The following is a 15190-nucleotide window of genomic DNA, read 5'->3' on the forward strand; positions in this document are numbered from 1 at the left end:
AGCAGACCGGGTACATAACAACAGATCCTGAGCCAGTCCTCAGCAGACCGGGTAAATAACAACAGATCCTGAGTCAGTCCTCAGGAGACCGGGTAAATAACAACAGATCCTGAGCCAGTCCTCAGCAGACCGGGTAAATAACAACAGATCCTGAGCCAGTCCTCAGCAGACCGGGTACATAACAACAGATCCTGAGTCAGTCCTCAGGAGACCGGGTAAATAACAACAGATCCTGAGCCAGTCCTCAGCAGACCGGGTAAATAACAACAGATCCTGAGCCAGTCCTCAGGAGACCAGGTACATAACAACAGATCCTGAGCCAGTCCTCAGCAGACCGGGTACATAGTATTACCCCACGGGACCCAACACCTCATAGTATTACCCCACCTCATAGTATTACCCCACAGGACCAACACCTCATAGTATTACCCCACCTCATAGTATTACCCCACAGGACCAACACCTCATAGTATTACCCCACCTCATAGTATTACCCCACAGGACCAACACCTCATAGTATTACCCCACCTCATAGTATTACCCCACAGGACCCAACACCTCATAGTATTACCCCACCTCATAGTATTACCCCACAGGACCCAACACCTCATAGTATTACCCCACCTCATAGTATTACCCCACCTCATAGTATTACCCCACCTCATAGTATTACCCCACCTCATAGTATTACCCCACCTCATAGTATTACCCCACAGGACCCAACACCTCATAGTATTACCCCACAGGACAAAAATGCTGACTGCGTCTACTCAGGTGTGTGTGTGTGTGTGTGTGTGTGGTGTGTGTGTGTGTGTGTGTGTGTGTGTGTGTCCTACCTGCATTTCTGTGGTCTGACGAGGTGTGCTAGCTCAGCGAATCTCCAGAGAGCAGCCCTCAGGCTCCGAGAGGCACCGTTCTAACACACACACACACCTTTATCGTCATCATCTTCATCAACATGTCCATCATCATCATCAACATAAACATTACCATCCTGATATTTTCCCTCGTCATCATAACCAAAACCACCACAGTCAATCACAATTAACATTTGTCATAATATTCGTCTTACTCTTCATCATCATCAGTTACCACATCGATCCATTGAGGATCAGTGAACAGGACTCCATAACCACAGAGGACTCCATAACCACAGAGGACTCCATAACCACAGAGGACTCCATAACCACAGAGGACTCCATAACCACAGAGGACTCCATAACCACAGAGGACTCCATAACCACAGAGGACTCCATAACCACAGAGGACTCCATAACCACAGAGGACTCCATAACCACAGAGGACTCCATAACCACAGAGGACTCCATAACCACAGAGGACTCCATAACGACAGGACTCCATAACGACAGGACTCCATAACAACAGGACTCCATAACAACAGGACTCCATAACAACAGGACTCCATAACAACAGGACTCCATAACAACAGGACTCCATAACAACAACAACTTTATCTACAAACCTTTTTAATTTCTTTGTAGAGCTCCAGCTGCAGTCTGGGCAGGTTGGAGTCCATCAGCGCCTGATAGAGAGAGACAGAGAGACGTAAAAACTACAACCAGACAGAACTAGATAGAGAGAAAGAGAGAACTAGATAGAGAGAACTAGATAGAGAGAACTAGATAGAGAGAACTAGATAGAGAGAACTAGATAGAGAACGAGAGAAAGAACTAGATAGAGAGAAAGAGAGAGAACTAGATAGAGAGAAAGAGAGAGAACTGGATAGAGAGAAAGAGAGAACTGGATAGAGAGAAAGAGAGAACTGGATAGAGAGAAAGAGAGAACTGGATAGAGAGAAAGAGAGAACTGGATAGAGAGAAAGAGAGAACTGGATAGAGAGAACGAGAGAAAGAACTAGATAGAGAGAACGAGAGAAAGAACTAGATAGAGAGAACGAGAGAAAGAACTAGATAGAGAGAACGAGAGAAAGAACTAGATAGAGAGAACTAGAGAGAACTAGATAGAGAACTAGTTAGAGAGAACTAGAGAGAACTAGATAGAGAAAGAGAGACATAACATATAGTTCTGAGGACAGCAGAAGATGGGGTCCTCACTCACTTTGATGATTTTGTTCAGGCACTCGTCTGCCACCATCCTGACGTCCGACTCTCTGTCGTCGCTGCACAGCAAGAACATCTCCATGGCGATGCCCAGAAGCTTCTGGAACTCCGGAGACGTTCTAATCCCACAGCCATAGAGACAAGAGAGGAACTGTCATTAAACACACACCTCATTCTGATACCCCCCTCACCCACCTCATTCTGATACCCCCCTCACACACCTCATTCTGATACACCCCCCTCACACACCTCGTTCTGATACCCCCTCCCCTCACACCTCATTCTGATACCCCCCCCCCCCTCACACACCTCATTCTGACACCCCCCCTCACACACCTCATTCTGATACACCCCCCCCTCACACACCTCATTCTGATACCCCCCCCCTCACACACCTCGTTCTGATACCCCCCTCACACACCTCGTTCTGATACCCCCCCTCACACACCTCGTTCTGATACCCCCTCACACACCTCGTTCTGATACCCCCCTCACACACCTCGTTCTGATACCCTCCCCCACACACCTCATTCTGATACCCCCTCACACACCTCGTTCTGATACACCCCCCCTCACACACCTCGTTCTGATACCCCCCACCCCCCCTCACACACCTCGTTCTGATACCCCCCTCACACACCTCGTTCTGATACCCCCTCCCCCACACACCTCATTCTGATACACACCCCCCCTCACACACCTCGTTCTGATACCCCCCCCACACACCTCATTCTGATACACCCCCCCCCCTCACACACCTCGTTCTGATACCCCCTCCCCTCACACCTCATTCTGATACCCCCCCCCTCACACACCTCATTCTGACACCCCCTCACACACCTCATTCTGATACACCCCCCCCTCACACACCTCATTCTGATACCCCCCTCACACACCTCGTTCTGATACCCCCCTCACACACCTCGTTCTGATACCCCCCTCACACACCTCGTTCTGATACCCCCCTCACACACCTCGTTCTGATACCCCCCTCACACACCTCGTTCTGATACCCTCCCCCCACACACCTCATTCTGATACCCCCCCCCCTCACACACCTCGTTCTGATACCCCCCCCTCACACACCTCGTTCTGATACCCCCCACCCCCCTCACACACCTCGTTCTGATACCCCCCCTCACACACGTCGTTCTGATACCCCCTCCCCCCACACACCTCATTCTGATACACACCCCCCCCCTCACACACCTCGTTCTGATACCCCCCCCCCCCCCCACACACCTCATTCTGATACACACCCCCCCCCCTCACACACCTCGTTCTGATACCCCCCCCCCCTCACACACCTCATTCTGATACACCCCCCCTCACACACCTCATTCTGATACCCCCCCCTCACACACCTCGTTCTGATACACCCCCCTCACACACCTCGTTCTGATACACCCCCCCTCACACACCTCATTCTGATACACCCCCCCTCACACACCTCATTCTGATACCCCCCCCCCTCACACACCTCATTCTGATACACCCCCCTCACACACCTCATTCTGATACCCCCCTCACACACCTCATTCTGATACCCCCCTCACCCACCTCATTCTGATACCCCCCTCACCCACCTCATTCTGATATACCCCCCCTCACACACCTCATTCTGATATACCCCCCTCACACACCTCATTCTGATACACCCCCCCCCCCACACACCTCATTCTGATACACCCCCCTCCACACACACCTCATTCTGATACCCCCCTCCACACACACACCTCATTCTGATACCCCCCCACACACACACCTCATTCTGATACCCCCCTCCACACACACACCTCATTCTGATACCCCCCTCCACACACACCTCATTCTGATACCCTCATTCTGATACCCCCTCACACACCTCATTCTGATATACCCCCCCTCACACACCTCATTCTGATACACCCCCCCCACACACCTCGTTCTGATACCCCCCTCCACACACACCTCATTCTGATACCCCCTCCACAGACACCTCATTCTGATACCCCCCTCCACACACACCTCATTCTGATACACCCCTCCACACACACCTCATTCTGATACACCCCCCCTCACACACCTCATTCTGATACCCCCCCTCACACACCTCATTCTGATACCCCCCCCCTCACACACCTCATTCTGATACCCCCCCTCACACACCTCATTCTGATACACCCCCCCTCACACACCTCATTCTGATACCCCCCTCACCCACCTCATTCTGATACCCCCTCACCCACCTCATTCTGATACCCCCCCCCCCCCATTCTGATACCACCCCCCCCCTCCTCCACACACACCTCATTCTGATACCCCCCTCCACACACACACCTCATTCTGATACCCCCCCACACACACACCTCATTCTGATACCCCCCACACACACACCTCATTCTGATACCCCCTCCACACACACACCTCATTCTGATACCCCCCTCCACACACACCTCATTCTGATACCCTCATTCTGATACCCCCTCCACACACACCTCATTCTGATACCCTCATTCTGATACCCCCCTCCACACACACCTCATTCTGATACCCCCTCCACACACACCTCATTCTGATACCCCCCTCCACACACACACACCTCATTCTGATAACAACCCCCCCCTCCCCTCACACACCTCATTCTGACCCCACCCCCACACACTCCTCATTCTGATAACCCCCCTCTCACACACCCTTTGATGTGTAATGTCTCTGATCAACATAGCCATAAATATACTGTATCCCTGATCAACATATAAATATACTGTATCCCCGATCAACATATAAATATACTGTATCCCTGATCAACATATAAATATACTGTATCCCTGATCAACATATAAATATACTGTATCCCTGATCAACATATAAATATACTGTATCCCTGATCAACATATAAATATACTGTATCCCGATCAACATATAAATATACTGTATCCCTGATCAACATATAAATATACTGTATCCCTGATCAACATATAAATATACTGTATCCCTGATCAACATATAAATATACTGTATCCCTGATCAACATATAAATATACTGTATCCCTGATCAACATATAAATATACTGTATCCCCGATCAACATATAAATATACTGTATCCCTGATCAACATATAAATATACTGTATCCCTGATCAACATATAAATATACTGTATCCCTGATCAACATATAAATATACTGTATCCCTGATCAACATATAAATATACTGTATCCCTGATCAACATATAAATATACTGTATCCCCGATCAACATATAACCATCAACAACAGCACATTTGATTTAAAAATAAATTAGCAAATTACATTGGTTGTCCCTCAACTAATAGCCTAATATGGCACCCTATTCCCTATATAGTGCACTACTTTAAACCAGAGCTCTATGGAACCCTATTCCCTACATAGTACACTACTTTAGACCAGAGCTCTATGGCACCCTATTCCCTATATAGTACACTACTTTAGACCAGAGCCCTATGGCACTCTATTCCCTATATAGTGCACTACTTTAGACCAGAACCCTATTGTACCCTATTCCCTATATAGTGCACTACTTTAGACCAGAGCCCTATAGAACACTATTCCCTACATAGTACACTACTTTAGACCAGAGCCCTATGGGACCCTATTCCCTATATAGTGCACTACTTTAGACCAGAGCCCTATAGAACCCAATTCCCTACATAGTACACTACTTTAGACCAGAGCCCTATGGGACCCTATTCCCTATATAGTGCACTACTTTAGACCAGAGCCCTATGAAAGTAGTGGGAAAGGGTCCCATTTGGGATGTATATATAATTATCTGTAAACCTCATCTGACCAGGATTACCAAGTCTGATTACCAATAACAGTGGAGCTAATCTGGAACATCCAAGTGTGTGTGTGTGTGTGTGTGTGTGTGTGATTTTATGAATGAAGTCCCTATGGGTTCATAATGGCATTGGCCGTGGGTAACGCTGATCCCAGATCAGTGGTGGCGGGCAGGCTTACCTCAGAGACTGGGCTATGATGTTCTCACATATGGTCATGCAGTGGGCCACTCTGTCCTTTTTGGTGGTGGCCAGCTCTTTCTTCCTACAGAGAGAGAGGGAGAGGGGGAGAGAAAGAGCAACAGTGTGTGTGTGTGTGTGTGTGTGTGTGTGTGTGTGTGTGTGTGTGTGTGTGTGTGTGTGTGTGTGTGTGTGTGTGTGAGAGAGAGAGAGAAATCAGGTAACAAAGGGTTAATTAAGAGCACATGCAAGAAAAAAGAAGACTGGTCGCATTACCTTGCCTAACGAAGTGGAACAACAATGGAGAATGTGTGTGTGTGTGTGATGCCAGTCTATTGCTAAAGGTAAGACTGATTACAAGGTCACTGTACATGCCTGTACAACCTACATTGACACTGTTAAATGGTTCATTAAATTGTTAACTAACAGCTAGCCGGACTATCTGCATCGACTCATCACATACGCTACTGCTACTGTTGATTATCTCCCCTGTAGCCTGGTCACTTTATCTCTGCCTGTATATGTACGGACTCATCACATACCTGGCTGCTACTGTTGATTATCTACCCTGTAGCCTGGTCACTTTATCTCTGCCTGTATATGTACTGACTCATCACATACCTGGCTGCTACTGTTGATTATCTACCCTGTAGCCTGGTCACTTTATCTCTACCTGTATATGTACTGACTCATCACATACCTGGCTGCTACTGTTGATTATCTACCCTGTAGCCTGGTCACTTTATCTCTACCTGTATATGTACTGACTCATCACATACCTGGCTGCTACTGTTGATTATCTACCCTGTAGCCTGGTCACTTTATCTCTACCTGTATATGTACAGAGCTTTCAGAAATAATTCACACCCCTTGACTTTTCATCCACCTTTCGTTGTTACAGCCTGAATTTAAAACGGATTCAACTGCGATTTGATTGTGTCACTGTCCTACACACACAATAATCCATCATGTCAAAGTGGAATTATGTTTTAAGACTTTTTATTTTTACAAATGAATTCAAATTGAAAGCTGAAATGTCTTGAGTCAATAAGTATTCCCACCCTTTTGTTCTGACAAGCCTAAATCAGTTCAGGAGTAAAATTGTGCTTAACAAGTCACATAACAAGTTGTAAGGACTCACTCTGTCTACAATAATAGTGTCTAACATGATTTTTGCATGACTACCTCGTCTCTGTACCCCAACACATACAATTATCTGTAAGGTCCATCAGTCGAGCAGTGAATTTCAAACGCAGTTTCAACTACAAAGACCAGGGAGGTTTTCCAGGGAGGTTTTCCAGGGAGGTTTTCCAGTGCTCAGAGGATATTCAAAAAGAAGGCGCCTATTGGTAGAAAATATCACTTTGAACATGGTGAAGATATTCATTACCCTTTGGATGGTGTATCTATACACCAAGTCACTACAAAGATACAGTCACTACAGTCAGTCACTACTAACTCAGTTGCCGGAGAGGAAGGAAACCGCTCAGGGATTTCACCATGAGGCCAATGGGGACTGTAAAATAGATACAGAGTTTAATGGCTGTGATAGAAAACTGAGGATGGATCAACAACAATGTAGTTACTCCACAATACTAACCTAAGTGACAGAGGGAAAAGAAGCTTGTACAGAATAAAAAAATATTCCAAATAATGCATCCTGTTTGCAACATGGGCACTAAAGTAAAACTGGAAAAATGTGGCAAAGCAATTACATTTATGTCCTGAATACAATGCATTATGTTTGGGGCAAATCCAACACGTCTCTGAGTACCACTCTTCATATTTTCAAGCATGGTGGTGGCAGACTCATGTTATGGGTATGCTTGTCAATGGCAAGAACTAGAGAGTTTCTTTTAGGATAAAAATTAATGGAATAGAGCGAAGCACAGGCAAGAATCCTCAAGGAAAACCTGATTCAGTTTGCTTTCAGCAGGACAATAACCTACAACAAGGCCAAATATACACTGGAGTTTCTTACCAAGAAGACATTGAATGTTCCTGAGTGGCCTACTAACAGTTGACTTAAAATCAGCTTCAAAATCTATGTCAAGACTTGAAAATGGCTGTCTAGCAATGATCAACAACCAACTTCACAAAGCGGGAATACATTTTTTAACAATAATGTTCACATATTGTACAATCCAGGTGTGTAAATCTCTTAGAGACTCACAACTATAATGGCTGCCAAAATGTGATTCAAACATCTCAGGGGTCTTTCATTTATTTTTCACAGAAAAAGTTCAAATTGTCTTCCACTTTGACATTAGAATACTTTGTGTGGATTGTTGTCTAAAAAAAAAAATCTAATTGAATACGGTTTTCATCCCACTTTGTAACACAACAAAACGTGGAAAAGTCAAGGGGTGTGAATACTTTCTCAAGGCTCTGTATTTCCTCCTGTTAGTATTTCTCTATGTTCTCTCTCTCTCTGCATTGTTGGGGAAGGTCCTGTCAGTAAGCATGTCACTGTTAGTCTACACCTGTTGTTTACCAAGCATGTGACAAACACAAATGTCATTATGTTGCTTTGATTAAAGAAATATATGCCATTTAGCAGACGCTTTATCCAAAGCGACTTACAGTCATGTGTGCATACATTCTACGTATGGGTGGTCCCGGGAATCGAACCCACTACCCTGGCGTTACAAGCGTCATGCTCTACCAACTGAGCTACAGAAGGTATTGAAATCAATTATACATATAATTATAATAATATAATGTATATTAGACAACAAGCAACGAATGATTGTGGGGGTGGAAACTAAAATCAGTCAATCTGCACAATGTATATGAGAGAAGAGAAATTAAACTTGATTTTTATTTATTTTTACCAAGACTTTACTTTAGTGAAATCATAACGTAATATTTAGTCCACCTTGGCATTTGTTTACAAGCTCCAGCTATCAAATAGACGTGGGGTGTAAGACTGTGTGTTGCTGTGTGTGTTGTGACAGGGTCGCCTGGACTGGACGGTGACAGCTAGCTAGCTATAAGGTTAGCATCGCTAACTAGCTAGCTATAAGGTTAGCATCGCTAACTAGCTAGCTATAAGGTTAGCATCGCTAACTAGCTAGCTATAAGGTTAGCATCGCTAGCTAGCTATAAGGTTAGCATCGCTAGCTAGTTAGCTATAAGGTTAGCATCGCTAACTAGCTAGCTATAAGGCTAGCTATAAGGTAAACATCGCTAACTAGCTAGCTATAAGGTTAGCATCGCTAGCTAGCTATAAGGTTAGCATCGCTAGCTAGCTATAAGGTTAGCATCGCTAGCTAGCTATAAGGTTAGCATCGCTAGCTAGCTATAAGGTTAGCATCGCTAGCTAGCTATAAGGTTAGCATCGCTAGCTAACCAGCCAACTACCGTGTATGTGTCACGTATAAGCTTAACTCATCGCTAGCAGTGTCTCAACACACAATGACCGTAATAAACAAACACGGACGTACTGTTTTTGAGCCGTCTCCTCGGCCGTCGGCGGTCCCTGTTGTTGTTGGAAAGACTTGAGAGATTCAAAGGCCTTCATTAATTTATCCATGGTGGCCATTTTTTTAACCAGCAGTGGTTAGGTTAGCTTAGCTGTGGATAATATTTACACAATTTGTCGTTTAAGTGTCAGTTAGTTAGCTATCGGAATCAACCAGGGGGGAGAGCAAAAAAAAAAAAAAAAACACGCACCGGGAAGCGAACCGTCCGTAGTACGACGAGCGTATGAACGCTACTCGCGACTACTTTTTCTGCCGCCTCTCCGACTTCACTTATCGACGCAAGATAATCCTTTATTTCTTTACAATAGCCTCGGTGAATGAATTAGGACGCTGGTTGATGTCGCCACTACCATCCACACTCAAAGCCATCTTCGATGCGCCCGGACAGAATCACAAGGAAGTGGGAGCTCCTGTGACAGTTGGTGGGGAAGGGTTGGGCCAACGCTGCACCGGTAGCCAATCAGAGGAAGCGCGAGCACCAATTAGGACGAGGCTCGGGCCGTCGTCAGTTGTGATTGGGTGGAGGCACCAATAAGGACGAGGCTCGGGCCGTCGTCAGTTGTGATTGGGTGGAGGCACCAATAAGGACGCGGCTCGGGCCGTCGTCAGTTGTGATTGGGTGGAGGCACCAATAAGGACGAGGCTCGGGCCGTCTTCAGTTGTGATTGGGTGGAGGCACCAATAAGGACGAGGCTCGGGCCGTCGTGATTGGGTGGAGGCACCAATAAGGACGAGGCTAGGGCCGTTGTCAGCAGTGATTGGGTGATTGGGTGGATTGGGTACGGCTTTTTTTGTTGTTGTTGAGCGTCACGAGTGCTGAAATCCTGCACGACGAGGCGATATTCCGTGATATCAGAACGGTATATCATATGCACCGTTCACATTCTATGCCTTTCAACGGTAATCCCGACTGTTGAGTCGGGGGGAAAGAAACGGACGTTTCCTTCCAAGTGAGCGATCTTGGCAGAATCATCATGTGATTAGGGCGTGTGTCTGCTCTGGGGAGATGTGGATGAGGTAGTGCGTATTGAAAACATTAGCCCCTGCAGTCACATTGCAGTGTATTTCAGCACGCACACTTATTAGGGTGATATCAACATTTCAATAAAACAGGTAGAATAGAAAAACGTACCAATCAAAATTAAATAAATGTGTTTTCTTCCAATGACTGTCTCACACACCCAGAAATGTAGTACCTGTAGGAAACACTCAATCACTACCTGACATGTAGACTATACCTGTATATGTGCTTTCTATCTGTCCCAAATGGCAGTCTATTCCCTGTGTAGTGCACCACTTTGGACGAGGATCCATAGCACTCAAAAGTAGTACACTACAGTATGGAGGGGTTAAGGCTTTATCCTGCCTTACTGTTGGGTTCCACCTGGGACACCTCCTTTATCCTGCTTTACTGTTGTGTTCAGTTAGGGACACCTCCTTTATCCTTCTGTACGGTTGGGTTCAGTTAGGGACACCTCCTTTATCCTGCTTTACTGTTGGGTTCAGTTAGGGACACCTCCTTTATCCTTCTGTACGGTTGGGTTCAGTTAGGGACACCTCCTTTATCCTTCTGTACGGTTGGGTTCAGTTAGGGACACCTCCTTTATCCTGCTTTACTGTTGGGTTATACCTGGGACACCTCCTTTATCCTGCTTTACTGTTGGGTTCAGTTAGGGACACCTCCTTTATCCTGCTTTACTGTTGGGTTCAGTTAGGGACACCTCCTTTATCCTGCTTTACTGTTGGGTTCAGTTAGGGACACCTCCTTTATCCTGCTTTACTGTTGGGTTCAGTTAGGGACACCTCCTTTATCCTGCTTTACTGTTGGGTTCAGTTAGGGACACCTGCTTTATCCTGCTTTACTGCTGGGTTATACCTGGGACACCTCCTTTATCCTGCTTTACTGTTGGGTTCAGTTAGGGACACCTCCTTTATCCTGCTTTACTGTTGGGTTCAGTTAGGGACACCTCCTTTATCCTGCTTTACTGCTGGGTTATACCTGGGACAACTCCTTTATCCTGCTTTACTGTTGGGTTCAGTTAGGGACACCTTTATCCTGCTGTACTGTTGGGTTCAGTTAGGGACACCTCCTTTATCCTGCTTTACTGTTGGGTTCAGTTAGGGACACCTCCTTTATCCTGCTTTACTGTTGGGTTCAGTTAGGGACACCTGCTTTATCCTGCTTTACTGTTGGGTTCAGTTAGGGACACCTCCTTTATCCTGCTTTACTGTTGGGTTCAGTTAGGGACACCTGCTTTATCCTGCTTTACTGTTGGGTTCAGTTAGGGACACCTCCTTTATCCTGCTTTACTGTTGGGTCTACCTGGGACACCTGCTTTATCCTGCTTTACTGTTGGGTTCAGTTAGGACACCTCCTTTATCCTGCTTTACTGTTGGGTTCAGTTAGGGACACCTCCTTTATCCTGCTTTACTGTTGGGTTCTACCTGGGACACCTCCTTTATCCTGCTTTACTGTTGGGTTCAGTTAGGCACACCTCCTTTATCCTGCTTGGGACACACCTCCTTTATCCTGCTTTACTGTTGGGTTCAGTTTGGGACACCTCCTTTACTGTTGGGTTCAGTTTGGGACACCTCCTTTATCCTGCTTTACTGTTGGGTTCAGTTAGGCACACCTCCTTTATCCTGCTTTACTGTTGGGTTCAGTTAGGGACACCTTTATCCTGCTTTACTGTTGGGTTCAGTTAGGGACACCTCCTTTATCGTGCTTTACTGTTGGGTTCCATCTGGGACACCTCCTTTATCCTGCTTTACTGCTTTACTGGTTGGGTACCAGTTGGGACACCTCCTTTATCCTGCTTTACTGTTGGGTTCAGTTAGGGACACCTCCTTTATCCTGCTTTACTGTTGGGTTCAGTTAGGGACCTTTATCCTTTATCCTGCTTTACTGTTGGGTTCAGTTTGGGACACCTCCTTTATCCTGCTTTACTGTTGGGTTCAGTTAGGGACACCTCCTTTATCCTGCTTTACTGTTGGGTCTACCTGGGACACCTCCTTTATCCTGCTTTACTGTTGGGTTACTACCTGGGACACCTCCTTTATCCTGCTTTACTGTTGGGTTCAGTTTGGGACACCTCCTTTATCCCTTTACTGTTGGGTTCAGTTAGGGACACCTCCTTTATCCTGCTTTACTGTTGGGTTCAGTTAGGGACACCTCCTTTATCCTGCTTTACTGTTGGGTCTACCTGGGACACCTCCTTTATCCTGCTTTACTGTTGGGTTATTTGGGACACCTCCTTTATCCTGCTTTACTGTTGGGTTCAGTTTGGGACACCTCCTTTATCCTGCTTTACTGTTGGGTTCAGTTAGGGACACCTCCTTTATCCTGCTTTACTGTTGGGTTCAGTTAGGGACACCTCCTTTATCCTGCTTTACTGTTGGGTTATATCTGGGACACCTCCTTTATCATGCTTTACTGTTGGGTTCAGTTTGGGACACCTCCTTTATCCTGCTTTACTGTTGGGATCAGTTAGGGACACCTGCTTTATCTTTATCCTGCTTTACTGTTGGGTTCAGTTAGGGACACCTCCTTTATCCTGCTTTACTGCTGGGTTCTACCTGGGACACCTCCTTTATCCTGCTTTACTGTTGGGTTCAGTTAGGGACACCTCCTTTATCCTGCTTTACTGTTGGGTTCAGTTAGGGACACCTTTATCCTGCTTTACTGTTGGGTTCAGTTAGGGACACCTTTATCCTGCTTTACTGTTTTATCCTGCTTTCTTTATCCTGCTTTACTGTTGGGTTCAGTTAGGGACACCTCCTTTATCCTGCTTTACTGTTGGGTTCAGTTAGGGACACCTCCTTTATCCTGCTTTACTGTTGGGTTCAGTTAGGGACACCTCCTTTATCCTGCTTTACTGTTGGGTTATATCTGGGACACCTCCTTTATCCTGCTTTACTGTTGGGTTCAGTTTGGGACACCTCCTTTATCCTGCTTTACTGTTGGGTTCAGTTAGGGACACCTGCTTTATCCTGCTTTACTGTTGGGTTCAGTTAGGGACACCTCCTTTATCCTGCTTTACTGTTGGGTTCAGTTAGGGACACCTGCTTTATCCTGCTTTACTGTTGGGTTCAGTTAGGGACACCTTTATCCTGCTTTACTGCTGGGTTCTACCTGGGACACCTCCTTTATCCTGCTTTACTGTTGGGTTCAGTTTGGGACACCTCCTTTATCCTGCTTTACTGTTGGGTTGAGTTAGGGACACCTCCTTTATCCTGCTTTACTGTTGGGTCTACCTGGGACACCTCCTTTATCCTGCTTTACTGTTGGGTTATACCTGGGACACCTCCTTTATCCTGCTTTACTGTTGGGTTCAGTTTGGGACACCTCCTTTATCCTGCTTTACTGTTGGGTTCAGTTAGGGACACCTCCTTTATCCTGCTTTACTGTTGGGTTCAGTTAGGGACACCTCCTTTATCCTGCTTTACTGTTGGGTTATATCTGGGACACCTCCTTTATCCTGCTTTACTGTTGGGTTCAGTTTGGGACACCTCCTTTATCCTGCTTTACTGTTGGGTTCAGTTAGGGACACCTGCTTTATCCTGCTTTACTGTTGGGTTCAGTTAGGGACACCTCCTTTATCCTGCTTTACTGTTGGGATCAGTTAGGGACACCTGCTTTATCCTGCTTTACTGTTGGGTTCAGTTAGGGACACCTCCTTTATCCTGCTTTACTGCTGGGTTCTACCTGGGACACCTCCTTTATCCTGCTTTACTGTTGGGTTCAGTTAGGGACACCTCCTTTATCCTGCTTTACTGTTGGGTTCAGTTAGGGACACCTTTATCCTGCTTTACTGTTGGGTTCAGTTAGGGACACCTGCTTTATCCTGCTTTACTGTTGGGTTCAGTTAGGGACACCTCCTTTATCCTGCTTTACTGCTGGGTTCTACCTGGGACACCTCCTTTATCCTGCTTTACTGTTGGGTTCAGTTAGGGACACCTCCTTTATCCTGCTTTACTGTTGGGTTCAGTTAGGGACACCTCCTTTATCCTGCTTTACTGTTGGGTTCAGTTAGGGACACCTCCTTTATCCTGCTTTACTGTTGGGCTATATCTGGGACACCTCCTTTATCCTGTTTTACTGTTGGGTTCAGTTTGGGACACCTCCTTTATCCTGCTTTACTGTTGGGTTCAGTTAGGGACTGTTGGGTTCAGTTAGGGACCTCCACTGCTGCTTTATTGTTGGGTTCAGTTAGGGAAACCTCCTTTGTCCTGCTTTACTGTTGGGTTCAGTTAGGGACACCTGCTTTATCCTGCTTTACTGTTGGGTTCAGTTAGGGACACCTCCTTTATCCTGCTTTACTGTTGGGTTCAGTTGGGACTTTATCCTGCTTTACTTTATCAGTTAGGGACACCTGCTTTATCCTTTACTGTTGGGTTCAGTTAGGGACACCTCCTTTATCCTGCTTTACTGTTGGGTTCAGTTAGGGACACCTCCTTTATCCTGCTTTACTGTTGGGTTCAGTTAGGGACACCTCCTTTATCCTTTATCAGTTAGGGACACCTCCTTTATCCTGCTTTTGTTGGGGTTATATCTGGGACACCTCCTTTATCCTGCTTTACTGTTGGGTTCAGTTAGGGACAACTCCTTTATCCTGCTTTACTGTTGGGTCTGGGTTCAGTTGGGACAC

At 46.1% G+C, this 15190-nt stretch overlaps 1 protein-coding gene across 1 annotated transcript in view; it reads right to left on the reverse strand.

Moving 5' to 3' along the window:
• The window catches only part of LOC124022346 (huntingtin-like), a gene marked incomplete at its 3' end in the record, with an annotated part of 42267 nt that extends 32318 nt beyond the window's left edge, over positions 1-9949 (reverse strand). Inside the window, exons 1-5 of the mRNA XM_046337269.1 lie at positions 9504-9949; positions 6059-6142; positions 2080-2200; positions 1484-1543; positions 837-916 (exon numbers count right to left, since the gene is read on the reverse strand). Of these exons, the coding sequence (XP_046193225.1) occupies positions 837-916; positions 1484-1543; positions 2080-2200; positions 6059-6142; positions 9504-9601 (443 nt within the window). The remainder of the gene's footprint in view (positions 1-836; positions 917-1483; positions 1544-2079; positions 2201-6058; positions 6143-9503) is intronic.
• Positions 9950-15190: the final 5241 nt, after the last annotated feature.

This window comes from Oncorhynchus gorbuscha, unplaced genomic scaffold (genome assembly GCF_021184085.1).
Source record: "Oncorhynchus gorbuscha isolate QuinsamMale2020 ecotype Even-year unplaced genomic scaffold, OgorEven_v1.0 Un_scaffold_1352, whole genome shotgun sequence".
Taxonomy (NCBI): Eukaryota; Metazoa; Chordata; class Actinopteri; order Salmoniformes; family Salmonidae; genus Oncorhynchus; species Oncorhynchus gorbuscha.